This window comes from Fusarium fujikuroi, chromosome FFUJ_chr12 (assembly GCF_900079805.1).
Source record: "Fusarium fujikuroi IMI 58289 draft genome, chromosome FFUJ_chr12".
Classification (NCBI taxonomy): Eukaryota; Fungi; Ascomycota; class Sordariomycetes; order Hypocreales; family Nectriaceae; genus Fusarium; species Fusarium fujikuroi.
The window spans coordinates 466,924-488,483 of NC_036633.1; the positions used below are offsets into that span (position 1 = coordinate 466,924).

General features: G+C 48.4%; 9 protein-coding genes; 6 read left to right on the plus strand and 3 right to left on the minus strand.

Moving 5' to 3' along the window:
- Positions 1–2,243: 2,243 nt before the first annotated feature.
- FFUJ_14159 (uncharacterized protein) lies at positions 2,244–2,594 on the minus strand (the record flags this gene model as incomplete). Its single annotated transcript, XM_023571202.1, has 1 exon — positions 2,244–2,594. The coding sequence occupies one exon, from the start codon at positions 2,592–2,594 to the stop codon at positions 2,244–2,246; it is 351 nt and encodes a 116-aa protein (XP_023438254.1).
- Positions 2,595–2,892: 298 nt separating this feature from the next.
- FFUJ_14158 (uncharacterized protein) lies at positions 2,893–3,463 on the plus strand (the record flags this gene model as incomplete). XM_023571203.1 has 3 exons in its annotated part: positions 2,893–3,123; positions 3,190–3,231; positions 3,281–3,463. 3 exons carry the CDS (start codon positions 2,893–2,895, stop codon positions 3,461–3,463), a joined length of 456 nt encoding a protein of 151 aa, XP_023438255.1.
- Positions 3,464–3,854: 391 nt separating this feature from the next.
- FFUJ_14157 (related to short-chain alcohol dehydrogenase) lies at positions 3,855–4,676 on the minus strand (the record flags this gene model as incomplete). Its single annotated transcript, XM_023571204.1, has 1 exon — positions 3,855–4,676. One exon carries the CDS (start codon positions 4,674–4,676, stop codon positions 3,855–3,857), a length of 822 nt encoding a protein of 273 aa, XP_023438256.1.
- Positions 4,677–6,489: 1,813 nt separating this feature from the next.
- Positions 6,490–7,285, minus strand: FFUJ_14156 (related to carrier protein YMC1, mitochondrial; the record flags this gene model as incomplete). XM_023571205.1 has 2 exons in its annotated part: positions 6,490–7,166; positions 7,219–7,285. The coding sequence occupies 2 exons, from the start codon at positions 7,283–7,285 to the stop codon at positions 6,490–6,492; spliced, it is 744 nt and encodes a 247-aa protein (XP_023438257.1).
- A 968-nt stretch (positions 7,286–8,253) lies between these two features.
- FFUJ_14155 (related to non-heme chloroperoxidase) lies at positions 8,254–9,183 on the plus strand (the record flags this gene model as incomplete). XM_023571206.1 has 3 exons in its annotated part: positions 8,254–8,675; positions 8,732–8,807; positions 8,857–9,183. 3 exons carry the CDS (start codon positions 8,254–8,256, stop codon positions 9,181–9,183), a joined length of 825 nt encoding a protein of 274 aa, XP_023438258.1.
- Positions 9,184–10,172: 989 nt separating this feature from the next.
- On the plus strand, positions 10,173–11,177 carry FFUJ_14154 (related to NADPH-dependent beta-ketoacyl reductase (rhlG); the record flags this gene model as incomplete). XM_023571207.1 has 3 exons in its annotated part: positions 10,173–10,563; positions 10,625–10,971; positions 11,022–11,177. 3 exons carry the CDS (start codon positions 10,173–10,175, stop codon positions 11,175–11,177), a joined length of 894 nt encoding a protein of 297 aa, XP_023438259.1.
- Positions 11,178–13,014: 1,837 nt separating this feature from the next.
- Positions 13,015–13,981, plus strand: FFUJ_14153 (uncharacterized protein; the record flags this gene model as incomplete). XM_023571209.1 has 4 exons in its annotated part: positions 13,015–13,381; positions 13,430–13,634; positions 13,682–13,776; positions 13,821–13,981. The coding sequence occupies 4 exons, from the start codon at positions 13,015–13,017 to the stop codon at positions 13,979–13,981; spliced, it is 828 nt and encodes a 275-aa protein (XP_023438260.1).
- Positions 13,982–16,413: 2,432 nt separating this feature from the next.
- Positions 16,414–17,829, plus strand: FFUJ_14152 (uncharacterized protein; the record flags this gene model as incomplete). The annotated part of the gene is made up of 1 exon (XM_023571210.1): positions 16,414–17,829. The coding sequence occupies one exon, from the start codon at positions 16,414–16,416 to the stop codon at positions 17,827–17,829; it is 1,416 nt and encodes a 471-aa protein (XP_023438261.1).
- A 468-nt stretch (positions 17,830–18,297) lies between these two features.
- FFUJ_14151 (uncharacterized protein) lies at positions 18,298–19,794 on the plus strand (the record flags this gene model as incomplete). XM_023571211.1 has 3 exons in its annotated part: positions 18,298–18,783; positions 18,835–19,142; positions 19,203–19,794. 3 exons carry the CDS (start codon positions 18,298–18,300, stop codon positions 19,792–19,794), a joined length of 1,386 nt encoding a protein of 461 aa, XP_023438262.1.
- Positions 19,795–21,560: the final 1,766 nt, after the last annotated feature.

Here is a 21,560-nt window from a genome sequence, read left to right on the forward strand (position 1 = left end):
CTTCCCGCTGCAGTGACATGTGTACTGATCGTAGTTTGCTCGGGTCGGTGGGTGATCTACATGTTGGACAAGAACGGACCCCAATAGTACGTGTTGGAGCGGATATTGGCCGCCAGTTCTTGGATGGATTCTCGGTCCGCATTGAGATCCAGAGTATTCTCTATGATCAACAAATGTCCGTATGTGCCCTGATAACCTGGATCCACCGGAGACGTCGTGGGGCATCAAACAGCCCTCGTCATGGTTTGGCCATAAAGAACTTCCCAAAACCGGTAGTTCGATCACAAACACCAGGTATATGTCACCAAGGTCACGAAGGTGTCCACGAGTATTTTGCCGACGGATTGTCCATTTACAGCATGCAATCAAACGTCTTCGCAAATCGCCCAGAAAACACAGGCCCATCAAATGAAGCAGGCCACTGAAATTGGAGGAGGGACGTTAACAGAGCCACTAATCTAAGGACCACCAAAGACCAGGTTCTCAAAGTGAGCTTCGTTACCCGACCCTATCATTTCGATTTCGGCGCCAATCGCGCTCTGTTTTGGGTCTTGGCCAGAATTCTCTCAACGAGAGCAGGTAACGTGCCAGGCTGCAGTATCAGGACTGTGAGTGAGATGAGATGGCACCCGTCGAAGCGGTTCCTCGCATTAGCATCCATTGGGATACAGCGACCCCTTGTAACATCACTGCCACGAGCCACAAAAGCTTCGGCTGAGGGATATTTTATGCCGTAAATGACAGAAGCAAAAACGCCCACGCTTAAGAGAACGAAGGCTGACCACACGGTGAAGCTTTGCATGGTGGAGTGTACCACTTGGCTGCTTCGAGATCAGACACAGCGCCTGGCCGCTCCAGCACCACGCCAGGCAGGTCTGCAGCTTCCCACAGACGTCAGAGATCTGTGTGATGCTTCAACTGGTGGCAATTAGGAAAAGCGTTCAACTGTCGCGAAATGTAGGACTAGACATTTTAACATTGCCAATAATGACTTTTCGTTGCAGCAAAGAAATCCTTTTTCTCTATGCCGACTGGCATAAAGTCTCAGGTCATAAATGGAATTAGACCTTGGGATAAAGAAGGGAGGTATTATTTTTACTTGAAGCTTTAGGCAATCAGCACGGGAGAAGAGGAAATGTAGAGAAGGGCTCCTGATGCTTCTTCGTCAGATCTCAATTAGCGGCGGACACGCTCACTCCATCTGCTCAGTCAGGGTTGACTTATGCATCCCAAATCGAAGGCCTCTGATTCTACAGGCGTTAATTAGTAGGTCAAGGAAGAGTCAATGCTTCGTCCTGACAATAATCGTAAAAGACAGTTCAATCTGGTGCCGCATCATACTTGGGGTCACTCAGCTTCAGGAACTTGCCACAGTCTCCAATAAAGCACAAACAGCATCCAGAGAATATCTACACGTCAAGGAGCTCTATCTGCTGAAACAGGGGAACAAAGACAATCAGATACTGTCATAGTCCTGGTCATGGTGTAGGCCACTTGGGGATTGGGATTGGAAGGTCACCCCCTTTTGGCCGACTCGGCAACTGGAGAGGACCCAGAAGGTTTGTGCACCAGAAGATTCTCAACGTTGAGGTTCGTGAGCAGCGAGAGTGTGATAGGAATTTGTCCTCGGTTACCCTGCGAAAGCGTGAGAGGGACACCTCGGAGGGACTTCCCTGTCTCGGCCGTGGACCTCGAGATGAAGGTGTAACCCTTCTTGACTCTGCCGCCACCGTCTTGAAGGAGATCTCCAACGTTGCCCCCCTTACTATCAACAGTGTTGAATCTACCTATCTCCTGCACTACAAAAACACACACTGAGATTCACGATGGCCTCAATGTCGCCTCTCAACACCGCTATATCTCACTCTTTCACTCTTAGCAGTGACGGCCCTTTGCGTCTCCATCGACGCGACACTGACATTGTGACAGCCTCAATGTCACCTCTCAACATTGGCGCCACCCCTTCTAGAGCACAACAAGTACCAGTATGTCACCTCGACAGACATCGACACCCAAAGAACGTTGTATTTAGGCCATTGATTCTCGACCCCCCTCAATTGCCGCGTGTGCTTGCCGAAGAGCTTGTTGACTTCTCGTACAGAACGCGTCTGTTCAAGAAAGGTGCTTGGAATCTTGTATCGCAGTATCGTTGTCGTATTTCAGATTGCGAGCGGAAGACATCTTTCATCTGCGACCAGTGAAATCGCCATGGTAGTCCCTTCTGTAGGATGTACGGATACTCGCTAGGCACTCAGAGAGTAGGATAGGGCAACTTGGAGAGGAGCGGAGATGGAAAGTTCGCCATCGACACTAGTCAACATGGCAGGGTCTGCACGTGAATTACCTGCACCACCGTATACACTGACACTGAGGACAGTAGTGTCACCCAGAACTTGGGGAAATTCGGGATGACCAATGCGTGCCAAGAGGTCAATGGGCCGAGCCTCGCCGTCACTGCCCTCACGCAAAGGTGATAAGAGTCTGGATTGAGAGGGTCGCCTGAACTCATGTTTCTTGACTCCAAGACTTATGCCCCGCTCGAAAGCCTCGACAACCAGAGACCATAGACCATAGACCTGAAGCGAATGGGACATAGAGAACTATAGACAAAGCTCTTCCAAGGATATATCAGATGGCATGTAAAACAGGCCAATAGTAGAGAAGGCACATAACTACACCCTCCAGTTGCAAATCTATCGTCGGTTTAAAAAGCGATTTTAGCCATCAAACACCTCGGTGACGAGCTCCAGAAAGAAAGACTGCAACGAAAGTATAAACTCTACTCTCATAGACATCGAAACAACGGATGGTTTGACTCCAGGATCTCAAGATCACTATCACTTGGCAGATACCAACACTGGCAGCCAGGAATGATCCTTATTCATCTCGAAGATGCGTCACGTGCTAGGCCATCACGAACTGTTTCCTAGCAATCTGCAGCTCGAAGCCTCGCGAGAATCCCTTCACACCAACACCACAGCACAGCCTTGCCCTCTCACCGCCGACGCCAGGAATCACGCGCACATCAGAAAGCAACTTCTTAGCACTCAAGGATATCCCAATACTATGGCGCTCAAGGCTCAAGCCGAAAGCAACGGCGCCGCCCCTCAAGATGCGGATGAAGTCATCGCCACGGAAACGCAAGAGGCCGCACCCCCGAAGTTCAGGTCGACCCTGACTCGCCACTAGGCGCGGCGTACATTCGGAGGCGACCTTTCGCCTGAGATGCGCGTAAGTACGCGATCGCCGAGGTGGTGAATATGCGCGCTGATGTACCTAGGAACGACTCCGGAATCAGGAGAAAGAATTTCAAGCTTGGCGCCGCAGCGGAGCAGGCGGCACCGACGGAAGCTGGAACACGTGGGTTGCGTTGAAGAGACGTGAGAATCGAAACTCTGCGGCCAGAGACTACACCGAGGCAGGAGGTGCAACTGGAGGTGAAAAGCAAGTCAAGAGGGAGTAGTGATATCGACTGGAGGTTGCGGTCACGAAGACTCTGCGCGTGGTACAGACGATAGCATAATGATGCCTCCTTTGGGCACAGTGTAGAACTGCGTAGTCACGAGAACGATGATGAATCTGATTCCTTTCCTGTGGGACAGTCTTGTGTCTAACTAAGTCTCTTCATCAAGTCAGAACAAAGTCCGGATCTCCTTGCCAGTGGTCTGTCACACAGAGTCATGTTACAGCATTCCGCCACCGAGCTGTCTATTGCGAAATAAGAGGAAAACAGTGGCACAGGCCTGCTCACTTCTATTCATCACCTCTGCGAACTTCACAGACAGGCTGATAGAAGTATATCGTCATCTTGGAATATCAGTGAGCTAGCTAACATAAATTTATACTGAATCGTTTTATACTGCAGTAGTTATTGTCAGACCGCCATCAACCACCATTGTATGACCAGTTATGTATTTGGCAGCATTACTACTAAGAAACGACACCGCGTTTGCCACGTCAAACGCGTCTCCCAACGCTCCAAGTGGGATATTACTGCTCATAATCTTGTGATACATCTTCAGCTCACTGTCCTTCGAATCCTCCCAAGACTGGATCAGCGGTGTTAACATGATTCCTGGCGCGACGCAGTTTAGTCTGATGCCCTTGGGTGCATATTCAGTAGCTGTAACCTGCGTGAGGTGTACGACCGCTGCCTTTGCCGCACTATAAGCGATCTGGGGCTTTGAAAGGGATCGAAGACCGGCGATGGAAGCGTTGTTGACAATAGAGCCTGAGCCCTGGTTTTCCATGATAGTTAGAACGTGCTTACAGGCGAGAAAGACGCTCTTCAGGTTCACAGCCATTTGGTCATCCCAAGCCTCTTCAGAGAGCGTAGTCGCATTTCCCGCAAGGGGAAACCCGACGTTGTTAATGAGTATGTCGATTCGTCCGTGTTTACTGAAGCAAGCATCGACTACGGCTTTGACATCTGAGGATGAAGTGACGTTTGCCGTCATGACATCGCAAGGTCCAGGGAGGCGTGATTGGGTGAGCTTGGCTGCTTCAAGGTTGAGATCGCATCCGAAAATAGTCATGCCGTTGAGGGAAAGGGCATAGGCAATGGCCGCGCCATTTCCCCAAAGTTCTGAGTCTTTTGATGCTGTCTGCGTCTGTCCGACGCCCATGATCAAAGCGACCTGGCCTGCGAGGTCAGGATGTGTCGAGCAGGATTCCATGTTTAACGATAACGGCAGCTGTTAATTGAATTAGGTAAAGTGATGAGTCTCTTGTGATCTGAATGGGAAGAAAAGAGGATTAAACCTTTTTAGAATGGAGCCTATTTATTCCGCAAGAAGGCGCCTGAGATTACAAAGCATCGACGTCTATGCCATTACCTCTTGGTGGCCTGACTGCATGACCGTGATCGAAGAAGGCAGATCAGTCAAGAAGGACAAACTAGGAAATGATATGCACTCTCAATACAGCCCGCTCTATTGATCTCGATATGACGTAGCGTGTAATGTGCTCTAGAACTAACGCTACGGTTTTGGTTCAGACTGTCCAGAGTGTTCGTCTTCCCCCGGCTTTTTAGTTTCCAGAGATCTTCTCTAGAAAACCCCAGATCTGACAAGTGTCACAGGGCCAAGAAATAACGCTATTCCTTTAGTGTAGACATCCTGGGTGCTTCATCGCTCCGCGGCCTTTGGTTTCCTTGAGAGTTTCCCCAGTATCAGGCGGGACCCCAGAATACCCCAGATTCGATAAGCATCTCAGCGCGTTCTATCACTCCAGGATGAGTTGATCTTCTGTAATGTAAATCTGGGAAAAAGGCTCTTGGCACTGCACGGAAATATTTAGTATCAAAAAAGTACGTTCTTTGTTGTTGAACGAGCTAGATTAGTTAATTGGCCAGACTGGTAGAAAATTCAAGAGAAGGCTTGCTCACAAGGAAATTCGCCGAGTGTACCTCATCCTTAGTCAATAGATGCACTTGAGTGTACTCCAGATTCTACGCAGAAGCACATGAGTGCTACGCCACGATAGTTGTCTTCTGAGGCGGAATTTGAGGAGCTGGAGGCGAGCCCAAGACCTCGTTGTGTCACCCTGCACCATCACCCCTGTTCCTAACCCCAGCCTTGCACCACCGCCGCAGAAAAGCAGTCAAATCTGAGCTAAGCTCCACACCATGAGACTGGGCTTTCATCATCACCACTGCCGTCCAATCATCTGTTACCTCTACCGTCGCCCTGATCCGGAATTCTCGGCTGCATCAATATCAACGCAAGCATCATTCTCGTGCGTTCAGCTGAAATGCCTGTCATGTCGGCTGATGACTACCAGTTCCTCGATGCTGCTCGTCCCCAAACCCAAACTAACATCACATGCACCTTTAGCTCAGTCCCTCCACCATCACTTCCAACGCTACGACGACGTCAATAAGCAGGCCTCCCACACACTCCGAGAGATCTTCTCCTACAACCCATAGTTCCTCGACGCCATCCATCCCAGCCCTCTAGTGCGCGCTCCCGACACGGCTACAGCAGGTGCCGGACCGGGTCACCAAACCCAAGATTCTGGCGGGGTCTGTGGCCGTGGTCTTGGTCGCGGCTACGACATGAGTGTGCAGAGGATAAGGTAGAGAAGGAAGACGAGGAGGGCGAAGTACAGGAACAGTGCTAGGGACGAGGTCGTCATGATTGCCGGCTCGCGGTTTCTACCGCTGACCAAGTCTTTGGCTTTAGATATGGAGAGGAAGGGTTCACTGTCTATGTTGTAAGCAGTGCTTCCGATGGACAGAGTGCTGTACACTTACTGTTGTGGCCTGGCATCAGAATAAAATAGGTTGCTTATTGTTGATCTCTCGTCGAAAGCTTATAGATCTAAGTCTACTGCATAAACATGACGCGCCATTATACGCATAGACGGCTCAAAAACCACGATAGACATGGCATTATCAGGAAACGCCCTCAATATGCGAGGGAGAAACCCTCTCCAGAAATCTTTCCATCCAGATTCTCTGTAAATAGTCCTGGCAGTATCCATCCAACTCTACCTTGGGCCGTTAAGAGGCAAGGTCATAATGCGCTGCTTGATAACGTCCGTAGGATATCCCGTTAGCCAATACACCTGCGCGGCAAAGCCAGCAGCTAGGAAGTTTAGTAAAGGAGTGCTGAAGTTGGTACGTCGCTGCATTTGACGACTGAACACGTCGTAGCTTGACCAGAAGACGGCGAAGAAACTCCTAAAGACGATGGTGGAGAAAAAGCCTCTGTACACGCCAGCCACGCCATAAGAGGTGAAAATCTTTTGAAGGCAGTCAAATGGCCCTGAATATAACCTTTGGGCTCCCGTCGTTGTGTATTGTATTTGCAGTCGTGCTTTGATGTGCTCAATGGGTGCTGCGATGAGACTGACTGTCCATCCTGCCAAGCCTCCTGATACCCCATGTATCAGACACGATCTTGTTGATTCGTTCAAATACGGGAGCTTTGCAGGCGATGAAGTTTCTGGACATGTCCTCCTGAAGTAATCACGGTACATAGAGAATGAACCGAGCAATATGGAGTCCATGAACACAAAGCCAACCAACGGCGGCGTGAACCCCTTATATAAGCCTCGTATTCCTTCTTGACTGATGGTCTCATGAATGCAATGCCATGGGCCACGAAAACGCGATGTACTTGATGTTTGCAAACGGACTTTGATGGTATCGAAAGGATGGCCCGCTGCAGAATATATGTTAGTGGTGCTAGCCAAGCTGTGCGATACCTTACTTACTGGACACTTTAGTAACACCGCTGAAAGCACCGGCAACGAAGCCTTGAGCGCCTCCCTGGTTCTCCATGATAACCCTCAGAACAATCTAGGGATATGGTTCAGACGTAGGTTGCACCTAAGTAAGAAATGCATTTGTCGTTTTCGAATAAGTAGAATCTATTGCAAGCTCTTTTTCTTAACACGTCCTGTTTTCTTACGATTTTTAGATATCTGGGCCTGGTAAGTGAGAAGCAATGCTGAGGAAGCCATCCCTGCATGTTTCGCCCAGGACCGGAGCAATGTTAGTCTCCCCGGAATGGTGGCAGTCGTAAGTGGGCAATCGTGGATGTCATTGGACACGATGGGCTTTCGTGTTATCCGACGGACTTAAACTTTGGTAGAAATCGAACGCGGGGAACCCTGTAGATGGCTGGGTGGCCGGAGAGTCTAGACTATTTTCCATCGACTACTCATCACCGTTAACTGCTTACCTACGCTTATGCTAGTCAGTAACAGCAATAGACCCAAATCGCTCAGTCTTGCCCGTGTCTGCTCTCAACGCGTCCTCGCCCAAGAAGCCCCGTAACTTCGTGGTCAGGCAGGCTTACGATAGGTGCCGCCCCGGTGGAGGGCACCTCCTTGCAGCCGCGCATCACTAGCGCCAGAAGACACCACAATCTTTTGGCAGATACTGCAATCCTCGATAATTCTTAAGGTTAATATGGGTAGGTAGTCGAATACCGCAAGATTAGATTGCGCGGCCAACGGCAAAACCCAGCAACATGTTGTAGCTTTTAGCCTCGTGATCCGATTTCTACCCCGCAAAGAAGCACCTGTACCACGGATACCGGCCCCATGGGGAATCTAGACGACTTCCGACAGATTCAAGCTAGGGACAGCGCTAGACCCCACAGTTGCAGTTCAATCTGGGGAAGATGACCCAAGAGACAGACGTCAGTAAGTACAAAGTGCATAAATGGGGTTGTCGGCAGCCAGCTTTGCTTGGTACCCCAAGCCTTCGCAGCTCAAGTTACATTGCATCTACCAACAGCCACCATGAAGATCTTCTTGCTCACCAGTCTTTGGGTAGCTGCCATGGCCGCCTCGACCGCAGGAAACCCTCATGAACTGGGCCCAGTGCCTCACTTGAAGATAGGCAACGTCACCACTCAGGACGGCGTCGAACTACAGTATATCCAGGCAGGCCCGCCTTCTGGCCAACAGCTGCTCTTTATCCCTGGGTGGAGGCAGACTGCTGCACAATGGAACAAACAGATTGAATACTTCTCTTCAGCTGGCTATCGCGTAACAACCTACGATATGCGCGGCCACGGCGACTCTGCCAAGCCAGGCTTTGGATATCGTCTCAGTCGCTTTGGCGCAGATCTCAACGATGTTATCAACTCTCTGAGCCTCTGCGGCGTCAGTGTCGTCGCGCACTCTATGGGCTCGTCCGTTACTTGGGCCTTCTGGGACCAGTATCCTGCTCAGCGCAGGCGAGTTTCCCGCTTTGTTATCGACGATCAATCTTCAGTGTTGGTGCAGGATCCTACTTGGACGTAGGCGCAAAGGAATACCTGGTCAGCAGCCTTATTCTCGCCTGCGCAAGTGTATAAATTCTCGGCAAATCTTACAAATGAATTGGTACCTTTCATAAAGAGCATGTTTACATCCTCCATTTCCCAGTCCGATTTGGACTGGATGATCAAGCAGAATAGGAAGATGAGCGACGCGCATGCCGCCACCCTCTTGATCAACCACGCCTTTATGGATTGGCGAGACGTCCTACCGAGGATTGATATTCCTGCGTTGGTTCTTGCAGGTGACGCAAGTCTCAACAACGCGACAGGCATCACGTGGGCTGCGTCGCAGATCCCGGGGGCTCAGAAGTATATCTTTACCAAGGGCGAAAAGGGAAGTCATTTTGCGTTCTGGGAGAATCCAGAACTGTTTAATCAGGTCGTGGAGAGGTTTGTAACGTCCTGATCTTGACTGTGGTCAAACGATACTCGTAGCTAGGGGGTGGCAACCACTAGAATGGCATTTTCACATATTAGCTCAATTCAGAACTGGCTTATGCGTTATAAAAGATTGCCTTTTAACTATACTTGATTTTCCACGGAATGTGTGAACTACTTTCCCTCAGTGTATGTAATTTAATCAAGGAATCTTATTCAATGAGTATCTTATTCTGCAAATACACGCATGCTTTCCCTCCGCATTCCAAGATCAAGATTCAATAGCGTGAAGCAAGGCTCCTAAATTGTAACTAATTGATACTGTTCATGTTTGTTTGATCATGGGTGAGTGTGCTTGCTTCTATGTCCCTGGTGGTATTGACAAATGCCGCGTGATGATCGGAGCAGTGCTAGGCTCCCCGCCAGACAGAGTCAGACGCACCATCTGGAAGGGAGAAACCTTACATAGCTTCGGGCATCTGTAGTACCCGCTGACCCAGAAGCTCCTCAACTTGTTCCATTCTGCACACAAGAAGTGCCCAAAAGGCTAGAAAGTATTCCAAAGCCATCTTTCGGCAGCCAAACTGGCTAGACATAACGTTAGAAAGGTGGTTGTTGGCTCTCCACTATGAGGTTGATCGATTGCAAACTTGCGGGGTAGGACAACGTTTGCGGGGTATTGAAGTACTGTACGTTCTTGAAAAAGAAACATCGTAGCCATGACCAACCTTCTCTAGCTTCTTACTAATTGATGATCCTTCCCGTCCTCACGTTACATTTACTAGATCCACTACAAGATGCGTCCCCCTCTTCTTCCCGGAGTACTATTAGTCTCCCCGGAGCGATTCTATTGCTTCCCAGTCACCTGATGATTAAAGCTTCCCTGACACTTGTTCAAACCAATTATTCCAAAATACGAAGAAACATCTTGGTAAGGGCCTACTTAACTCCACACATCTTTCAGATTCGTGACGCGGCCTTGATTGAACAGCCTCCATCTCGGGTCAACACACAATGATGTCAGTGGAAAACAAGACAGTCATCATCACTGGGGGAGCCAGAGGCATTGGGGCTGCGACATCGCGACTCTACAACTCTCATGGGGCTCACGTTGTAATCGCCGACCTAGCCAGCGCCCACGATGCAGCCAACGAGCTCATACACTCATGTCGCCATCCTTCTCGCGCCGTTTTCATCGCGGTAGATATTGCCAACTGGGACGACATGACAACGTTGTTTCGGAATGCGACTGAGCGCTTTGGACGAGTCGACATTGTAGTGGCTAATGCTGGGATTATGGAGCGGAAGGATACCTTTGCACTTGATGAGGTTGACGAACATGGTGAACTGATGGAGTCGAACGAAGCATTTAGAGTAATCGATATCAACCTGAAAGGGACACTCAACAGTAAGACTCTGCATCTATTTCTTTTTCCTTTGGTTCAGCAATGCCAACGTGTCTTTTCTAGCTCTAAGACTAGCCATGCACTACATGAGCAAGCCCAGAGCAGACGGCGACGCTGGCTCAATCGTGCTCATTGCCTCGACTTCCGGATACTTCGGGGGCACTGGCGTGGCCGCTTATGTCGCATCCAAACATGGTGTCATAGGTCTCCTCCGCGCATGCCAAGGGGTTGCGATGAGTCGAGGAATCAGAGTCAACGCCGTGGCCCCGTTCTTCACTCCGACACAGATCACTGCGGGCTATGCACAGCAGTGGAAGGATTCTGGGTTGGAGGCAAACACCCCGGATACCGTTGCGGAGGAGATTTATCGGGTATCTGTGGAAACAACTCTTACAGGAGAGTGTTCAATGGTAAGTTTATTATTCTTTTTCTTCTTTTGCCTTACTTATGGTCTGTATAGGTCGCAGGCAGATTTGTTCACCCTGTGGAGTCGGCAAGAACAGCCCTCATCCCGGCTATCGTAGGCCAGGATATCGCAAACTTAATGGGAGAGTCGAAAGAATTCTTCGATTCAATTGGCGGTTACAAGTTACCCGAACTGAAACAAGGTTCCTAGAGTAACAGAAGTTATAGCTACATGATAAATTACTCTTTGTATGCCAATGTATATATTTGGCGGTGCATCTGATAATAACCAATGAAGAGTCACATCGCTTCCAAGTCAAGCGCTCTGAGGCTTTTTACAGAGACGACGAGCCGTAGTGAGATCTTACTCACCAGATCTTCAAATAGGCAAAGCTCAGCACAGTCAAGCACGGCTCAACTGCTCGCGCGCTTCGCTATGAGCTCCAAACATGCATACAGGCGACGGCCAAAATGGTATTATCATGACATAGCTATTAGCTACAAGTCTCGGAGTTTTGAAACACATGCAGCTTCATTCAAGAGACCGAATCCAAGCTCGAGGAGTCCAAGGATAGCATCGCTTTGATGACGCGAGCATCATCGTCGATCACCTCGCTCAATGTCTCATCAAACCCAAAGCTGAAACATTTCTTAACACTACCTATCAAAAAGAAACATCCTTGTGGCGATTTGAGGCGATTTCTCTGCCCTCTCAGAACCATTATCGGCATTGACATCATCAAGTTCGCCCAGAGGGGCAGTAGCCTTGCGAGTGGTCACCAGCACCGTTACTTTCGACGAGGAGAATAAAAAGGTGCACGTTATGGCGCTTGCGCGATGAGATACCTTGGAAATGGTGTGACCTTCAACCCCGGCTACTATCTGCATCTACATGCGTCAACGGATCTCTAGATCTGTCACCAAGAAAAGTGAGCAAAAGCTACAGGGATTTGCAGTAGCTGTCTTGCATCGGCAAAGCGTTTGAAAAAGCTCTAACAGACACAAAAGCAACGTGTGAAGCCACAGCTCCCTGTAACGAGGCAAAGAGCAAAGCCAGAGGAGGCAGAAAGATATCCATTGAATGCTACAAGCATTGCAAATATAGCATTGAATTTTCCGTCGACGCGTTTGGTGCGAAAGGCGCAATGGGTATGAGTATGGCGACAGCTTCAGACAGAACACAAGGTGACTCATGCCACAGGCTTACTCATGTTAGTGTGGTCGCGCATACGCAGCCACACCAGAATACAGTATCTAGGTGTCCTTAAAAACTCGCAAATAGCTTCCAAAGCTGCATTCACGATCCCATTCTTTCCTCGCTTTTCATAGTCTAATGCGACGTATCTGAAAGGGCCTACTGATGTTGACGCTCGGAAATGCCGCCCTTCGCGAAATCCAACGATGTCTTTGTCACGACATCAAAGACAAGGATGTCGCGATTGACGTCATTGAAGCTGTCGCGATGCAAGTCTCATCATTCACAGGACATTTCAAAGAACCACGTGCGTCAGTAGTCCCGTCCTGCCACCAGCAAAGAAGCAAACAACTGTTATCTTTCATGCCCGTGTCACCGAACACCCTGGTCTCCTCTTCGCTGCGGTTTGCCGCCTCCGCAATCCAATTCTCTTTTGACTGTGCTGATGCATAAATGAATCGACAGCAAGCAGCATATGCAGCTCTTTGAAGCCGAACAAAGGTTGACAGCGCAGCGGTGAATTGTTCTTGGTGATTACCTCAGCTGCAGCAGAACTCCTTTGAGGAAGCTGCAGCATGCATATCCGCCCACAAAAAACCCTGCAGTAGCTCATCGCAAGCTGCATATCTCTTTGAACATGTTCCAAAGTTTGACGATGATATTTGCGCAGCCGATGAGATGGAATGAACTACGGAGACGTATAAAACGTCTTGTTTCTCCCTAACCAGAACCATCTTCTTCTCACCAACGCTTCTTCCGCATCTTCTTGACGATTACCTTTGCACAATCGCTTTCATCATTCTTACGAGTTTCTGTATCTTCCTACCACTTCGTTCCACACCAAGACTCCGCAATGGCTATTCTTCCTGCAGTCCCAGCTTTCTCCACGGCCATCATCGTCAATGGTGAGCCAGCGGATGAGTACCAACCCCCTTGCCCTATCCCCTACGACGCCGAGTTTGAAGGTGTGCCTCGCACTCGCTGCTTCATCCCGGCAGAGACGGGGAACACCTACTGTGTCCGCTTCAGATTATCCCCGCGTTTCGGCTTCGGCGACGAAACAGACACCCTTTTGGTCGCCATCTACATCGACGGGGCCCTCGCTGAAGAGACAATTGTGTACAAAGAATTGCTTCGCGAACAGGACTTCATTGATTACATCAAGTATCGCCGTGGGTCGAACAGCTGGCACGAATTCTGTTTCCAGGACCTCGCTCCTGGTTAGTATCCATGTTATCTTGACAAACTCGGAACTGACATGGTTGTAGTTGAATGTACTGCTGCCGCGACTCTCAATGCTGACATGCAGCTTGTCAAGACTCTCGGCACAATCAGAGTAGTTCTTAAGTTAGCTAAGAACTTTGGAAAAGATCCTTCAGCGCAACCTAGTCTTGAAGAGAAAGTCTGTGGTTCTTTGGACCCATCGTGGAAGGCATTGGCCCTTAATGGGCATGGGCAAACTCACGGTACTGGGTAAGTGCAAGTCTAACTAGCAGAGGCCATGACTAACACTACAATAGCTACGTGAAAGTCGATGTCGACATTCCCATTTCGTACTACGCTATTGATACCAGAGAAACCATTGGATGCTTCGATTTCGTTTATCTCTCCCCGGGTATGTCACTTTCGTCGATGAGATGAATCACGCTGACCTTTTAGACACCCTCAAGGCGCAGGGCATTATGGACCCAAAGTTCATCAACCAGGCAGCGCAGGGAATGCCTCAGACGATTGAACCTGCTCCAGAGCCACCTCGATTTCCTACTCGGATCCTGTCGAATGGATGCCTTGAGATTGATCTTACTGGTGATGATGAGTAAGCGTGCTGCTTGGATTTGAGTTGGCGATTTGGAAAAAGGATGGCAATAGTTTATTGTTTTTGTTTTGGGAATGTTTTCATGTTCAATAGAATGGATCCGGGATAATAGACTGGCGTATCTGTTTTAGAGATCAATGGAGGAGTATTGTGCACCTTGAATCGATTCGACTTGGTCATCTCGCTCTTCATAGTTGTTCTCAATCTTCAGATGCTTCTACCTTCATCTGGATGCTTTTAATCGTTGATATCCTTCTGAATGCCTCGGTACTCTTTCGGGGGCCAAGGTCAGAGCTGTTGATGGACAGAAAGACCAAACGCTACCTGTTTTGCGTCGGCAATCTGACTGCGGTAACTCAGTAATACTATCATGTCTCGTTCCTGGAGAAATAGTGTTGACTGTGTTGTAGCTTCAAAGGCTGTTGTTGCTTTTAGTAAACACACCAAGTCTAGTAAGGCCTGTGGATCAAAGCTGTGGTGGTGATTCGACTCAGATCACTATCTTTGACCTAGCAGATAGCTCAAGCACGCCGCGTTAGCTACTAGCTTCTTCCATCTTTCTAGCTGAAGGTTCAGGTGCACCTCGACTGATATTCTATCAGCTCCCAAAGATTTGTCAAACTAGCAATGATGGACGCATCATCTCCTAGAGGGCTCTGTGCCGAAAATGGCAAATACCAGTAGGTGAAACCTGTGTAGTTTGCGAGTGCGTCACACCAGATATGATGCAAGTATTCGAAAATAGATCTTGATAAGGCTTCTCAATTCCGATGCCATTCTGAATGAGGGCAAAAGGTCCTATTTCCCGATACAGTTGACCAAATAGTAAAGCCATTGTCTTTGGCATCCTCGTAATTGGACCGGCATACGCAAATAACGGATGCACCGGTGCGCCAAAGCACGTAGAATTAAAATACTCTAACCTTTCCTGTTCCGAAGGTCGAGGCCAGGGCCATTTCCTCGTTCTCGGTCTGTGCTACACCGTCAGTTGGTGGCGCACGTATAAAGATCGTGTGAAAGCCGTATGAGGAATGCGGAACGTAGATCACCAGGAACTTGCAGGGTCGAGAAAGGGGGTGAAAAGGCGTCAAGCTGAGCGCCAGTATATACATACCAGATATCGCAGAGCTAAACGGACTTCCGATTCTCTGGATTGCGATCTGGGTCATTGATAAGCCGCTTTATGCCGTCTCTGGCATTTGCACAACTGGTTTACAAGAAATTTGACATACATTTACTGCTTTTCATTATATTTACTTAGAAGAGTATCCCAAGGAACTTGTCTTTGAGACCTCGACTTACGGCGATCTTGGTGGCTCAGACGTGCATATGTCTATGGGACAGAAACCCATAACTACTTGCTCCTCCGAACCGCATTCACTCTCAGAGTCACACCAATTGCGATTTCTAAATCCTAGTAATTTCATTATTTACTCTTTTACACCTCAATGAATTTGCCGTATGTGCCTATAGTATTCCTCTTCCTAATTTGTCTTTGGTCCATCCCTTTTTTGCATGAGTTTAGATCAAAAAGAATGATACTTGCCGGCAGCGTTAATCTCAAGGCGGTTCTTGGGAATCAGGGACTCCAAAGTTTGTTATTCGTACCAAATTCGCGGATCTGTCGGCGTTGTTATTTGTCTCCAAGTCTCCAATCCATCGTCCTCAAATGGCCTTGGGCCGCGATCATCCAGGGTAGGCAAAAAACGGGAACGTTTTGTAGTGTTACCATAAGCAGTCTGCCACTCCGTCTCGATCGACTTCCCAGACCGCTGATATGCCTGATTCACGTTCGCATCCGTCATGAAATAGGAGGTTTTGTTGGCCCTGAATTCGCAATTTCCTGGCTTCGTCCTCTCCTACAGATACGGGATGTTGAAACTGACGACCAACTGAATCCACTGTGTAGCAGTGACCAGATCAAGATTAGATCGCGCGATCCCTGCAGTAAAAACAAACAACCAGGTATACCAAGATCAGGCTTACTCTTGGTAAACTCTAACTGAAGACTGATCATCGTATTCTACTTAAGGTCTAGAATATCCGAATCATGCAATCGATAATGACCGGCAGTTAGGAGGGCCGAAGTACGTCCCCCTTTGGTTAAACTTACACGCTAATTCAATCTTCTTGCGCTTAACCTAAGACTGAAAGAGTTGGGCGATCCTTGCTCTCAAGAGTCATTTGCAAAGTGTCGTCGCTGTAGCTATGATTGATGATCAAAAAAGCGGTACGGAGTAGAGAACAAAGCCTCAAGTGCTCCACAGATCCAGAGTTCCGCGGCCTCCGATGAACATGCATAGATTTATTTTCCAAACTATAAAGTTGGACAACAACGTCTTCCTCCTTCTCCCGTCTCTTACAAGATATACCGTGAATCCAATCTCTTTGACTTATCTTCTTGACATCTTTATTAAATTGAATCTCTGACTCAATATGATTATCCTTGCCAGACTCTCCATCTTACTCCTCGCATCGACAGTTAAGGCACAGAAAGGCATAGGCCAAGCGTCAAACTTCAACATAAGCAAAGAAGTGGCCTTGTCATATGGATGCAACGAAACATGCCAAGAAGTGCTAGCTATCACCAATGCTGCTGACCTTGAGACAATGGGCACCGCATTTGACTTTGACTTCTATGAAACAGCAGATAATTTCTCTACCTCAACTCCAGGCGACCTGCTGAAACTCGCGGCTATTGATAGCTCCTCTCTAGATGTCCCTGCTGGCATGACTACTTTTCGATTCCAGTATACTTCTCGAGACCTAGACGGAAGCCCTGTGCCCTCTACCGGATTTATCGCTTTCCCATTTGCAAAGCCTGCTTGCGGTCAGGAGCTCCCTCTGGTTGCGTATGCCCACGGCACCATCGGTGTGTACCGTGGCTGTGCGCCGTCATCTTCACCTAGCCTTTTCAACTATGATAGTTGGTCGCCACTTATCATGCGTGGGTACGCTATTGTAGGAACTGACTATGCTGGTCTTGGGAACAACTTCACGACGCATAAATACACTAGCTATGCTGCCCATGCAAACGACATATACTATTCAGTAAAGGCCGCCCACAAGGCCTTTCCTGGTGTCTTCACGAGAGAATGGATGAGTGTCGGTCATTCTCAGGGAGCTGGCGCGGTATGGAAGCTGTCTGAGCATCCCCTGGTGCAAAAGGCCAGCTCAGGCTACCTTGGAACTGTTGCAGTGTCTCCGGCAGCCAAGCTCTATGATACCGTCAAACTTGTTTACAATTCTTATTTCCCTCGACCTGGCTTTCACCAATACGTCGTCGCTGCTGAGATGGGTCCGCTTGTATATGGCGTCATGCAAGCATTTCCCAACTACAAATGCCCATGGCTTGGCGAGGCTATGAAGCAGAGGCTCAAGCTTGCCAGTCTTGGACAATTCTGTACCATGGCATTTATGGGTTTGTCCTTCGACTTGTCACGAGAGCAACTCATTATGTCTAGCAAAAACCCGAAAGAGGATCAGACATTGAAGAAATTCCAAGCGATTAATGCTCCGGCACAGGGCAATTCAGCTTCTCGGCCACTCCTCGTTATACATGGATGGAATGACACCTCAGTTATCCCCGAAAATACCGTGGAGGCGTATCACGCGGCTGTCGCGGCAGGAAATGAGGTTCACCTGGTTCGGTATCCTGGTTTGGATCACTCGGCTACTCTGACTGCCTCAGCACCACGGTGGTTGGAGTTTTTGGATGACAAATTTGCCCACAAGCGTGGAAACGGTAAATCAACAGACATTACAGTTGAGCCATTCGATTTAGCCGTGGCAAAAGCACCGCTGGAGCTTCCCTTGAACGAACAGCCGCTGCTGGGCTTTTTGAAGTACTAGACTTTCCAGGGTAGTCGGGAAATGACCTCGAGTGTTTGAGGCAAGGATGGAAGCGGGGTATTTACTTCTTGTATATACATGCTTGAGCACTTGATTAGTTTTGATTTGAGGGGAAGGGATCTCCAATGATGCAGGTATCTAGCTTTAATATACACTCCACTCCCCATTGCTCACTTTATATGGGGTCCAACATATTTGTTTGGTTAGAACTCAAAGTACTTCGTTTCCGGTGGTGCCGAGAGCTACCGCATCGAGGCCATATGAGACAGTAGTGGTCGGAATTAGGCTACTGTAGCTAGAATTGAGAACCAGGGTCGCGCGATGATTACTAAATACGGCTAGAGCTCTCTGACCTTGCACAAGGAAGAAACTCTAACTTGAATTCTAGCCCCCTCGTTGTGCTCTCGTTTTATTTTGGTTGTTTCCTCAAGTCCGTCCGTCGAAGTCGTTAACATTGAGATCACCGCGATGTCTTTGCCCAAGGCTCGTAAAGTCACCAAAGTCGGTCCCTTAGACAAGCGCCGCATCGTTCGCCGCTGTGAGCAGTGCCGCGTGAGTCGAATCAAGGCAAGTCGTGACCCTGTCGCGTTTGAACTTCTCTTCCCCATGACCGTGGTCAGCTCGGCCGAGGACCGGCTACGACCCGCAATAGCCTCCCTGCACCACGTCTACGAGTTTATTGGGCCTTGCCCTTTACCTATAACGGACTTTTTCGCAACAGATATGCTTATTTGGTGGCTGCGAGAAGATGAGAGTGTTCGAAACACTATCAATCACATTAGCAACGCCTTCGTCAGCAATGGCAATCAGACATTGAACAGTCGAGACGACAGCATGGTTACGAATATCGAGCAACGCGATATCTACGCCGCGATCCAAACACGTCTACAAAAGCCTGAGGCCCACCTGGACCCTTCTCTCCTGCTACTGGCTGTTCTCTTTTGTGTCTTGCAGGTATTGCCCTAGAGGACTGGAATGCTTCAGCTCTTAACTAATCAATGCCAGTTGATGTGCAACAAGACCTGTAATATCCCCTTGCAAATCTTGGATCAGGTAGCCATGCACGTCGTGCATCCTCGTGGCCCTCATGGATTTTTAACACGTTTCGACAGGTCCACTCTGTTACTATTCCGTATCCTTCAAGGACTAGGAAGTTTGATGCGCGATCAAGACACAACATTCCTAGACGCAAAGTGGTGCAAAAGTACAACTGATACAGAATTGAGCCGGCTCTCCACCAGCAGCGAACAGAGCACCTTTTTCTTCGAGTGCATATGTACCTTTATCGCGTTGCTGGGTGATATCAATGTTCAGTATGTACTCATCATTTCTACCGTGGTAGTCTGTTCTTCATCCGCTAATTCGACTCCCAGGTCTCGCGCATGGCTCAACGAAGAAACGATATTTACTCACGAACCTGAATTCTGCTATACCACTGCCACCATGACCTGTGCCTGTTCAATCTGTGCCGAAGCTTCGAGATATTCCGACCATCTTGCAACAGGACAATGCATCATGCGGAATGCTTCAGAGTTGCTAGAGTCTATTGAACGTTTTGAAGATGCGGTAAGAGGCTCAAATTTGGATCATGATACATGCAGCGACATGCTTTTTGCCCATTCTTTGTGTTTAAAGATAGGCACACTTCGATTGTTTTCCGACTTCCTTTGGCAGAATGCTCCCTTTTCTGAGCCGTCTTTGCAAGACTCGGAAATTCAAGCATATGCACAATCTGCTCTGAATCATGTCGATAAGAGATTACAAAACTGCGGACTCGAGGCTGTTATTTATATCGAACATCTGATGCTTATTGGAATTGAGGTGAAAGATTCAATTAACAGAAACCGCGTTATTTCGCTACTAGACAAGATTAGAAGCCGAGGGTTTGTCCTTGCACAGGTTTACATTGCGGACCTCGAACTGGCTTGGAAGGCTGTTGCGTCTACCCGAAATGGCGAATCCTAACATATTTATTATTCAATAGTTTGTTTCTGCGTCAGTTACTGTTATGCTACTGTGAAGAACGTTGTGATCCTCCATTACATTAAAAACCCTGTGCCTTTTGCGTCAAAGCCGCTTTATATCATGAGCTACATAAATGTATATAGTCGTGTCATATTGAATATGGCCATGAAGATCGTAGTGAATGTTATGATGTGAATCTCGTCGCCAATGCCGTCATCTCAGCTCAGAAGAATTAACCCAACCTTGCCTAAAGCTCATATAGCGTCTGGATGAATGCGTCGGCTTGCTAGGTGGACTGGAAAACGCTTTTATTCCCTTGGCCGTCATTAAATCTGACTCATGTACGATACAGTCCGAGGCCGATTCTACGGCCTTCACGACTGGCATTAAGGCATTCTCGTCTTATCGCTGGGAGAACTTCAGAACTGCTGGACGATTCTCAGCAAGCTCGTGGCGCTATGGGCGGTTGACGTTACTTGACGGCCTTATCGATATCTTAGCTGACCGTCTCCTGGCCATATCAGACTATTATTAGTGGCGAAGAGATTGGCGTCGCCAAACTCGGTATTGGTCCCGATGGCAATGGAAATCTTGGTTTAGTATGCGGTAATGCATCAATAGCACCGTGAATTTGATGCCGATATTGGTACCCTACACGATTATGAGGTCATCCACGACGAATTAGGGTGAAAGACAATGACGGGGAAGAGGTATAAGCGGGTATGGCGGACCAACCGTATCTCCTCGCCATCCCGCAGATAACTTCTTCGCAGCGAGCATCGTCACATGATGACATAGGTTGTGCGATGGCCAGAGAAGCACTCACGCCTCTCTCTCTCTTTCTCTCTTTCTCTACTATTTATCTGCTTTGTTCAACCTCTTTTTCCCTCTTCTGTAGATTTTCCTAAAAGCTGGACGATACTTAGGCTATTAAGAAGCTTAAAGTATATGCAATACGTAAGTTGCATAATGAGGCCTTCTGGGTAGAGGTTGTTATTGCCCTAATAAGGAAGGATCAACATGCCAGGCTAGCCTGACTGCCGGACGAACGGAAGCATGTTCGATCACGAGAAAAGTAACACATAAGAGGAGATAACAAGTGGGGCATGGGAAGCAGGACACACGGCACATCGGTAGCAGAAGCCCTTTTATGCATAACAAACACCGAACACGACGAATTAAAGTGCGTGTTGTGGTGATTTCTTCTGTGGGGTAGATGTGCCTTTTATGTTATCTCTTTTCCTTCCCCTAACTTAGGAAAAGAGCAGACTACTATGATTTGTTGGAATACGATTGTTGATGACGCAGTTGCATTTGGTCTGGGTGAAAAAGGACATGGCTGCATATTTTCAACCCCCATGTCTGTGCCACTGCAGTCATCCTTGAATTATGTCACGGGACCCCCGGAAGCCATCAAGCCCGAGTCTTGGTTTAAGGGCAGACTAAATTGACGCTGTGACACACATAGGGTTGAAGCAGAAAACAAGGTCGAATTTGAAGTGTCAACTATAATATGACCAGGCGCCAAGAATCAAGAGGAGCTGAAAAGTCAAGCTAACCAGTTCATGCTTTTTAGTCGAGATCGGCCCGCCCCGGTGCAGATTACCTAGAAGCGGTTAAGACTTAGCGCATGATATCACGATGCACTGGCCTAACGGAAGCCACACCAATAGAAGGCTTCCGGTAGGTCAGATTCATGAGTATGGCTTACTAAACCTGGCACACCGGTTGCTTGGCTCAAGCAGCCCCCAACAGATTTGTCAAGG